The sequence below is a fragment of the Mercurialis annua genome, linkage group LG1-X (genome assembly GCF_937616625.2).
Source record: "Mercurialis annua linkage group LG1-X, ddMerAnnu1.2, whole genome shotgun sequence".
Classification (NCBI taxonomy): Eukaryota; Viridiplantae; Streptophyta; class Magnoliopsida; order Malpighiales; family Euphorbiaceae; genus Mercurialis; species Mercurialis annua.
Window position 1 is genome coordinate 73047161 of NC_065570.1, and position 9918 is coordinate 73057078.

Sequence of the window (9918 nt, forward strand, 5' to 3'; positions counted from 1 at the left end):
TAAAGTGAGTAGCATTTTAAAAAGAGAAAACAATAGTGTGATAACATTTTGATGTAGTGCAGAAGTAAAGAAATTCTATATTGATTGTTGATGTCTTTTCCTTTTCTAAAAGCAGGAGCATTGTCTGGTTTGTTGATTAGTTTCACTTTCAACCCATCTTTTCCTGCCTAGAATTTGAATTATAATTCAATCTAAAGTTATTATATATTTATATTTAATATATATAAAAATTATCATATATTTATTTTGCATTTTTAAAATATAAAAAATAGAAAAATGTATCATAAATACAACAATCAATGAATGTATAATACCAAATATGGGTCACGTTTATATTTTTAAATTCATGTTTTATTTCATGATAATAAATTATGGGTAGGGATTTTTATATTCCATTGATTATTTTTCACATCCATTATCAATTACTCCCTCCGTCCCGTTTAAGAAGGGACAAATGACTTTTTCACATATATTAAGAAAGCATTAACTTCTATAGTATTTTCTTATTTTACCCCTATTTATGATAGTGTAGTATTTTGTGTATAGACTAATAATTATTAATTATTGAAAGAGAAAAAGGGTTAAAAAAGGAAAATTCATATAAATTGGCACAAAAAACACGATATGGCCTTCTTAAATGGGACAAATAAAAATGGGATATGTCCCTTCTTAAATGGGACGGAGGGAGTATATTGATTACATTAGCCTTTATTATTTTCATCACTTTTATTATTCCTTTTGTCCATTGTTTCACCACTTCTTGCTTTTCTATCTTGTTTAAGAAAATTTAGTAATTTTTACTTTATTCAAGCATTTTGTTTTAAATCAAATTAGCATAATTATATTGTGTTTTTATAATAACTTTTGATATTGATTTAATAAAATTACTTATATTTCAAAAATAATGTACTTCTAATTATAAAATGTTAAGGATTGAGTCATTTACCACTACTTCAATGGAGTTCATTTCTAAATTTGTTTGAAGAATCTCTATAAAATTCTTTCCAACTTTTGAACAATTAGATACTTATCTTTATATCCGAATATTATATTCCATGTATTTTATTTGTTTTTGATTCAAATATTATTCCATACATTTTATTCATTTTTGATTCAAACATCCACTAGCTAAGTTACATCAAATACCTTCCAACAATGGTTGTATATATAGTACGAGTCACTAAGCAAATTGTCGACATATGATGTGTTATATCATTATGAATCATCAAGCAATAAAGTTCATAGACTTTACAAAGCTACAGATTGATTGGAAATTGTTGAATGTGTGTATTAAATTATTGAAGTCACCAAATTTTTATCTACATTTAAATTGGTTTGTACAATTTGTTTTTAGCTAAACTTTGATTCTCTTAAAATAAGAATTCACCCCTTCAAATCAAACTCGGTTTCATTTACAGTAATGACATCGTTAAGATATGTTATGATACAAGCAAAATTAAAATTCGATCATCAAATAAAAATCAGTAACTTTCAAGAAATTGTAAATGTTATGATACAAGCAAAATTAAATAATGGATTCTAACAACTGAAAAAACAGATCGATGAATGCTCCATCACAAGGCAAAGTGATAGGTCCGTCTTTTGGTAAACCAAACACTTCTTCCGACATTTTAAGCAACTCTATGAAAATGTTGCTTCGCAAATACGCCAATGGAACGACAAAGCGTTTCCTATCTATAGAATACACAACAAAATGACCCTTACTCGCAACTTTCTGATAGACCAACTTCTGCCGTATTTGGAATGCGAGAGCAATAAGCTTTTTTGGACTCATCATGATAATATAGTATTATAGATGAGAATATAATTCAAATAAAATTAATGAAGTGCATAAATGAAGAAATGAATTTAGATTTTATATATAGCATAAGAAACAGAAAAACAGTGTAAATTTGTTTGAGAGCATGTGCTAATTGGATAAAACTTGGACGTAATAGTTTGTGGATTTGGATTTAATTTTGGAATTTCTTGGGCATGCATTAGTTTGGTGGGGAAATTCTGGCAGTGCACATGGGTGGTTATACAAATATGTCTGATTATAGAAATATTTGTGAAAGGTAGATGAATATAAAATACAAAATGAAGATAATCTTCTTTAATTACTTTTCTGGTCCATTTAATCACGTTTCATTTTAAGAAAGCTTAATTGCAGAGTCTAAATCTTCAAGAAATCAATGCATTAACTTTTTTTTCTTTATCATGGGGAAAGGAGTGTTTATGGGATGAAATAGTCCTTTTTTTCATTATTGGGAGAAGGAGCATTTATGGGATGAAATGGACTCATGAATAATAATGCGTATCTTTATACTATTTTAACTGCAGCTCATGCATTTATTTAATTCGACTCTTAATGTTCAAATATTTAATTAGTTCAACTAGTACTATCGTATTTTATTCTTATTACCGAATTAATATCTAATAATTTTGTTTAATTACATAGAGAATATATGGATAGAAAAACTCTCACTATCAAATTTAACTTGATTGTAAGCTCAGATTTCGAAGTCGAATTTTTAGTTAAATTAGAATAATCTCACATATTTAAGCACTACTTAAGTCTTGACTATATCAAATAGAAGTGAATATTTGTATAAATGACAAAAGAGTGCCCTCAATTTCTGAATTTGTAAGTTGGAATCAATTAACTCACACTTACTTATTAATAATTTAGCCTTCGCTCCCCATTTTCTAAAATTATCTAAATTAATACTGAAATTTATTATATATTACGATATTCCCTTTAACTTTTTAAGTTTGCCTCCTAATGTATTATGTATATTGCGATCTGGTCTAGAGGTGGCCACGATGGCGCCATGATTCCTGTTCCAGCCGGTTTCAAAAACAAAAAATTATTATTATTAAATTTAATTTTAAGATAACTAATTGATTATATTTAGAATTAAGTATTTTTTTTTAATTTGCCATAATTTTTGTTAATTAGCTATATATATATATATATATATATATATATATATATATATATATATATAGTCTATATAATCATATAATGTTATAAAATAAAAATAAAATTAATGCTTAATATTTAAAAGAAATTAAAACTTTTAGTAGTAATTAATATGGCAGGATATAGTTATATACTAATATAAATAGAATGATAAATTAATAATTTTTTTTGATAATATAAATTTATGATTAATATGTGAAAAGAATGTTAAATTTTAGTAAATAATCTTTTTATACATGATAGGATGTAATTATAATTACAAAAAGATATATTAACAATTAATTATATATAATAAAAGAAATGAAAATATATATATTCGTTTCGGTTTGTAGCTAAAGCCGACAATTCCAATTTAAAAGAAAGGTTGAACCGGCTTAAAACCGACTTCCTTCCAGTTTCAGGCATGTTTATGATTTGAACTGGTCCGCGACCACTTCTAATTTGACCTTCCTATTACAACAATACTGACTTTGTCAATGTCATTCACAATTTTAGTTAAGTTAGAAGAGTGACTTATTTATAAAATCTAACTTTAAAAAAATTATTTCAAAATATGATTACCCTACTCCCGATAGAGACGAGGAAAAACGAGGTCCTTCGCACATTTTCAACTGAAACATTTGTCGTGAAACCTAATTTTGATGAACCAAGTTACAAAATTCAAAAGTGAAAGCTTGGGATTGCATGACAACTGAAGAGGAGACATGTGCATAGGCAGCAATTTTAACCAAATCACAGTCAAAGGTGACGAGCAAAGTTTCGGATTTTCGGAAATAGGCGATGAATCCTTATTCCCCGTACCTGTTTAAATGGTAGGTGGAAGCAATTTACACGCAACTGTGGGTTGGCTTTTGTGAGTGAAAAATGCCAACAAATTGGATTCATATTTAATTTCCACACTTTCCATTGTCAGTTTATTCCAAAATTGCATACATTTTGCTTTTTTAGGACAGAATACTTCACAGTTCACACACACCCACAGTGTCTTTTTTAAGAAGCCGCTACAGCTACTTGTTTTTGTATACGTGCATCATGCCCAAATCATCACTTAAAAGATGGTACTATTCATCACAAATCGTAAAAATTAGACAGCCCAGCGTAAGAATTAATGCTACAGTTATAACAAGTCATCAAGATTTTGTTCCAAAAAACACAAAAATATAGAATTTTTTTAAAATAGACTCAGCCCGCCACGTCACATTAAAATGATGGTGATATTGTTGTATCGCCATTAAATCTGTGCACATTCATTACAATGTGCTAACTTTTTCTGTGAGGTTTAAGTCGGTTGATCTTTTACAAGGTGGTAGAAGATCACCAAACTTGAACATGACGGAACTATAAGCAGGCAGCCCCTTGTCCTCCTCCGACTATTGATTTCTGTTAATTTTTTTTTCTGACTATTAGTTTTCTAATAATTTTTCTTTCCAATTATTGATTATATGTTAGTTTGTCTTTCCAACTATCGATATTTTGTTATTATTTCATTTCAACTATAGGTTATCTTTTATTTTTCTCTTCGCCTATTGGTTATTTGTTAGTTTTTCTTTCACACTATCAATTATCTTTTTTTCTCTTCCAACTAAAAAAAGTCTGTTAATTTTTTTTCCCCGGCTATGGATCACATTGTAAAAAGCCTCCAGCCACATGTAAGTTCGAAACAAAAGGAGTTAAATTAATTGTTATCACCTTTCCCTGTCATAAAAGAAATCAGGTCCCAGAAATTATCACTAGTCACAGGAACCCCATTATACTCTCCATACATTACCGATGTGCGGGCATTAAAACCCACATATTACAACAATGTCAACAAGCAGCCCATAAACATCATCACAACAAATCAACAAACCACCACCATTTACATTTCAATGCAAATCATTCAATTCTTCGAGCCTGCTAAAATCTTTAACACAAACATAAAATTATAGTACATGAAGAAGAGTTCTTATAAAATGCTAAGCCAAATGGTGCATAAATGGATCAGCAAGAGAAAGAAAGGACATTTTGCTGTTTACACCAAGGAAGGCAAGAGGTTTGTTGTGCCTGTAGAGTATTTGAACCATCCCATTTTCAGAGTCTTACTTGAAATGGCTGAAGACGAGTTCGGAACTAGGGCTCAGGGGCCGCTGCAGGTTCCGTGTGAGGAAGAATTCTTGGAATACATTTTCACACTGCTAAAGAATAATCCTTATCCAGAAGTTGAAAATGCTTTCTTCAGCTCCATGAATACTTGCTGAGGCATTTCATCTTCCGTTCTTTATTCTTTTTCGTTGCCATAGTCAAGGTGCTTGTGCATCCACAGTTTTGTAGAGCTGGATGCTGAGTGATTCAGTCCATACTCTAGCTTGTAAATTAGAATGAGTGTTCAGACAATAAGATTATCATACAGAGCAACCAGGTTGCAAATTCTAAAAATGCAAGTTTTTCACTTTTGTCGATTGAAAAAAAGGCAATAACGCATATGTTGGTCCCTATACTTATTCTGTTTTTGGCATTGGATTCATGCACTTCTATTTGTGAACATTGAGTCTTAACACTTTTAATTTTATAGACATTGGATCCCTCCATCACAAAAAGCGTTAAAGGTGTCAATTCATACCAAAAAAGGACTTAACGTCAACCAAAATAAAAGTGCATGAGTACATTTTACGAAAGTTAAAGTAGGAAAACGGATAAAAAAACTCATCCCAGTCGCACTAACGGCGCATGAATTACACGCACTTTATTTCCTGATGGAGGGACCTAATATCTACAAAATTAAAAGGGCAGAGACTCAATATTGACATATAGAACTGCAGGGATTGAACGCCAAAAAGAAGACAAATCCAGGGATCCAAATATGCGGTTTGCCTTGAAAAAAATGATGCAGAATATGTAGATAGCAGAGCTACGAAAATGAAAATAGTGACGTGATAGTTCTTCATTATTCTAAAGACATGTTGTCGCAAGCTCAAACCATTCAAAGTTTAGAGGTTGCGAGCTTGATCAAATCTTTCCTTAGAATCTTGCCGGATGGATTCTTTGGTATGGCAGCAATAAATGTGACCCTTCGGATTCTCTTATATGGAGCCACCTGCATAATTTAGCAGCACGTTACTATGGTGATAGAAAACAGTGCAATGGTCAATTGTACTGCAGCATCTTGAAGAAATAGCCTGTAATGCAGGCATACCTGTCTTGCCACGAAATCTTTGATGGCACTCTCTGTTAAATTACTTTCGGCCTTTCTTACTACATACGCGACCGGAACCTGCCCAGCTTCCTTGTCAGGAAACCTGAAATTTTAATATCATATTTAGCCACATGTTTTCAAAAAGAAATGCGAGGGGAGCAAAATTACTTTTTTAAAAAGAAACGACACTGAAAGGCCGTTGATTGCAAGAGAACTTCCATGATAACGGATGTCTCAAACATGAGAGTGTGAAATTTAAAAGGTTTGACAAATAAACAGCAAAAATGCTTACGGTATAACAGCAGCATCAGAAATTTCTGCATGAGTAAGCAGCAATGCCTCTAGTTCTGCTGGGGGAACCTAACAAATTGAGAGAGATAAATGATTATCTTATGTCCACTGATCTCAATTTCCACAAGAGAATGAGTGGAATATAGTAATAATTCATATGCAATTAAGCAAGAAAAAGGATTTCGCTATAGCATTATGTACAGAACTAGCTACAATAATTGCCGAAAAAGGGCAAAATGGAAATAGAAATCGATGCACTGAGATCACCTGATATCCCTTGTATTTAATAAGTTCCTTCAACCGATCAACTACAAAAATAAAGCCATCATCATCAATGTAACATAGATCTCCAGTTCTTAGCCAACCGTCTGAATCAAGAGTCGATGATGTAGCTTCAGCATTACTGAAGTACCCTGCAAAGTCAACCAAACAGATTGTGACATATCAAATTAATAATAGAGCTAATATCAAGAATATTAGTGACATAAAAGATAAATAAATAGACTAATGATAATGATTGTCATGTCTACTTGTTCTGAATGAAAAGTAAAGAAAGTAATATATTTTCTAGTTGTCTTTGTGTTTTGGAAATGGAGGACCCACATCTAAGTGGATACAAAAGTTGATGTGAACGAATGAAAAGGTCCTAACATCTAAAAATAATTCACTAGATCGCTCAATCTTGCAACATGTGGTTAATCATAGTCTATCCCTTACAGAAAGCCACATGTATCCTACCACTACAAAACATTATTGGTTTTGAACTGATCCTTAGATCCCATAAATCTGTAAGATGTTCAATTTCACTACTTGTAAGAGTAAACTCCAAAAAAAGCCACTCATGAATTTTAAATATACTCCGTGGATAGAATTCAACATTTGAGCCTGATAAATCAGTGTGAAGGCGGATCTTTAGACAATGTGTTAAATATGCTCAGGATACAGTCTGCTGTACAGGACTGGTTTATAGAATGTATATGAAAGAATACAATCTCACATGCTTGAAAAACTAAAGCAAGATTGGGCATCAAAATGACAGAATTAATGTGAAGTGGGCAGCAGGATAGTAGAAGAAAAATACAAACAAGTTCACAATTTGGCACACTTAAAAAGCTCAAGCTGGACTTCATACAATGAAATACACAAATGAGCATCTCAAAGAATGTCTCTAATGGTTGTCTACCATGGATGTATTATAATTAGAAACAGCTTAACCCATAGAGGCCCCTCTATTTTATCATTTTGTTCAAAAAGTCTACCTCAAAAATGTTATCTTCCCGGTCCCTCTACTTGTCATTTTGCGACTTTCATGCCCTTTTTTGTGTTTTCCCGGTCCCTATACTTACATTTTTTTGTCCCTCTAGTCACTACAAAGGGCAAGTACAGGGATCGGAAATATAACATTTTTGAAATATGGGCCTTCTGAACAAAAATGATAAAGTACCTCCGTATACGGTTTGGCCAATTAAAAACATATTATTAAATGGAAAAATCACCAAAGAGATAAGTCAATGCAAGAAGATGATTACAATCAAGAAACTATGGTCGATAGTACGCAGCCCAGCAGCCAACTTCAACCAAACATTTATCTTTCTAAGTAAAATTTGAAGTACTTAGTCATAATCATCTTTCATTTTACTTCAATTAAAATAAACTACAGTAATTCGCAATACATTTCTCTTTCATAGTCATAGAAATATTCATATACTGCATTACTAATTCTAAAGGGAAATGGACTATCAATTATGCAACATAAACAAAACAATAAACAAAAAAAATAATAATATTACCTTTCATGATGGAAGGGCCTCTTAGCCAAAGCTCACCGGTCTGGTTAGCCGTCAAAGCTTTTCCGTTCTCCGGTTCCACAATTTTCGCCTCCATACTCGGCGACAAAAGCCCCGCCGTACCATACCTTCTACTCTCATCTAACGTATCCGTTGAAGCACCAATGCCCGTCGACTCAGTCAGCCCATAGCCCTGAAGAATCCTAACCGTTGGATACTTCTCAGCAAACCCCTCGATCACTTCCTTACCAAGTGGGGCCCCTCCAGACAGAACCGTTTTCAACGAACTAAAATCATACTTTGACTTCATTTGATCAGCACCGTTGATCATCGCCATCAGAATAGGCGGGACTAGCGGCAGATCGGTAGCACGGTATCTCTCAATCAATGATAACATTTCTTGTATCTCGAACTTCGAGAGAACTATGATCGTTGATCCTGACGCTAATAGTCCCGCCGCGAAAGCTGACAGACCGTAGATGTGAAACATAGGGACGGTACAGATGAACCTATGCTCTCTGTCTTCGTTGAAACGTCCGACTATTGTCTGAACCATAGCAATTAGATTCCGGTGAGAGGAAACCACGCCTTTGCTCTCTCCGGTTGTGCCGGAAGAGTAGAGTAGAGTGGCGGTGTCATCCACGCTGACTCGCTCTTTCAATCGGCTATCACTCGGTTCCTTCCTCATCATTTCTGTTAAACTCGTAAGAATTTTGGTTTTGTTTTTGCTGGAGTGTTTGTGTTTGTATTCATCCTCGTCGTCTATGAGGATAATTGGAAGATTCGAGTTGGACTCAGTGAGTTTAGGGACGAGCAGTGGGACAGTGAAGGCGAGTTTTGGCTTAGAGTCAGCGATTTGTTTAGCGATTTCACGAGGAGTGTTGAGAGGATTGGTAGTGGTGATTATAGCGCCAAGAGACATAACAGAGAGACAAACAATAGGGAAGAAGATAGAGTTTGGAGAAAGGAGAAGGATGACGTGGCCTTTTCGAACTCCCATGTCAGATAAACAGGAAGCAACAGAGTCAACGGCTTTCCACAGCTCCGGGAAGCTGAGGTGGCGGCCAGTGGTGGCGTCGATGAAGGCAGTCTTGCCATTATGGGCCTGGGAGGAAATGAAAGAAGTAATGTCTATGGAGTGGTTGGGAGGGAAAGGAATAGGTCTGCGTTTGCTGTAGAACGTTGAATTTGATCGGCAAAAGCCACTTTTTGGATCTATGGCGGAGGTGCTAGTAGTGTTTGCCATTAAAACTTTTCCGGTGATATTAACGGTGGCTGCTCTCTGGTCTCTCGCAGTTTGAGTCGAAGTTGCCTTGCAGGAAAGAAGACTGTGTGGACCTTTGTTAGTTAGAACTTAGAACTGTAATAATTTGACTTTGTCAGATCTTTAAATTTTGCTGGGTCACTGCCTCCCCCTGGACACATGGTAGCCGTTAGATGAGTTTAATGTAGGGGAACTGTAATCTGTTCAACCATTTAGTCACTTGAAATATGATATTTTAAGGAAATTTTCGATATATAATTAGTGGTCGTACGGTATTGTATATATTAAGAAATGAATTGAGCATAGTTTTAATGCTTAATAAGTTAATAGAGCAGGTGTATAATTTGGAATCCTATTGATATTATATTTTCACATCGGTCCCAATATGATTCAATAATATTGATGTCGTTTTAAGATC

General features: G+C 33.6%; 2 protein-coding genes across 2 annotated transcripts; one reads left to right on the top strand and one right to left on the bottom strand.

The window, feature by feature from the left end:
- Positions 1-4826: 4826 nt before the first annotated feature.
- LOC126683716 (probable CoA ligase CCL5) lies at positions 4827-9688 on the bottom strand. The gene is made up of 5 exons (XM_050379433.2): positions 8240-9688; positions 6717-6862; positions 6451-6518; positions 6159-6261; positions 4827-6059 (listed from the first exon to the last, which is right to left on the bottom strand). The coding sequence occupies exons 1-5, from the start codon at positions 9480-9482 to the stop codon at positions 5946-5948; spliced, it is 1674 nt and encodes a 557-aa protein (XP_050235390.1). The 5' UTR covers positions 9483-9688; the 3' UTR covers positions 4827-5945.
- LOC126676145 (auxin-responsive protein SAUR36) lies at positions 4918-5460 on the top strand. The gene has a single exon (XM_050370284.2). It carries the CDS (start codon positions 4918-4920, stop codon positions 5221-5223), a length of 306 nt encoding a protein of 101 aa, XP_050226241.1. The 3' UTR covers positions 5224-5460.
- Positions 9689-9918: the final 230 nt, after the last annotated feature.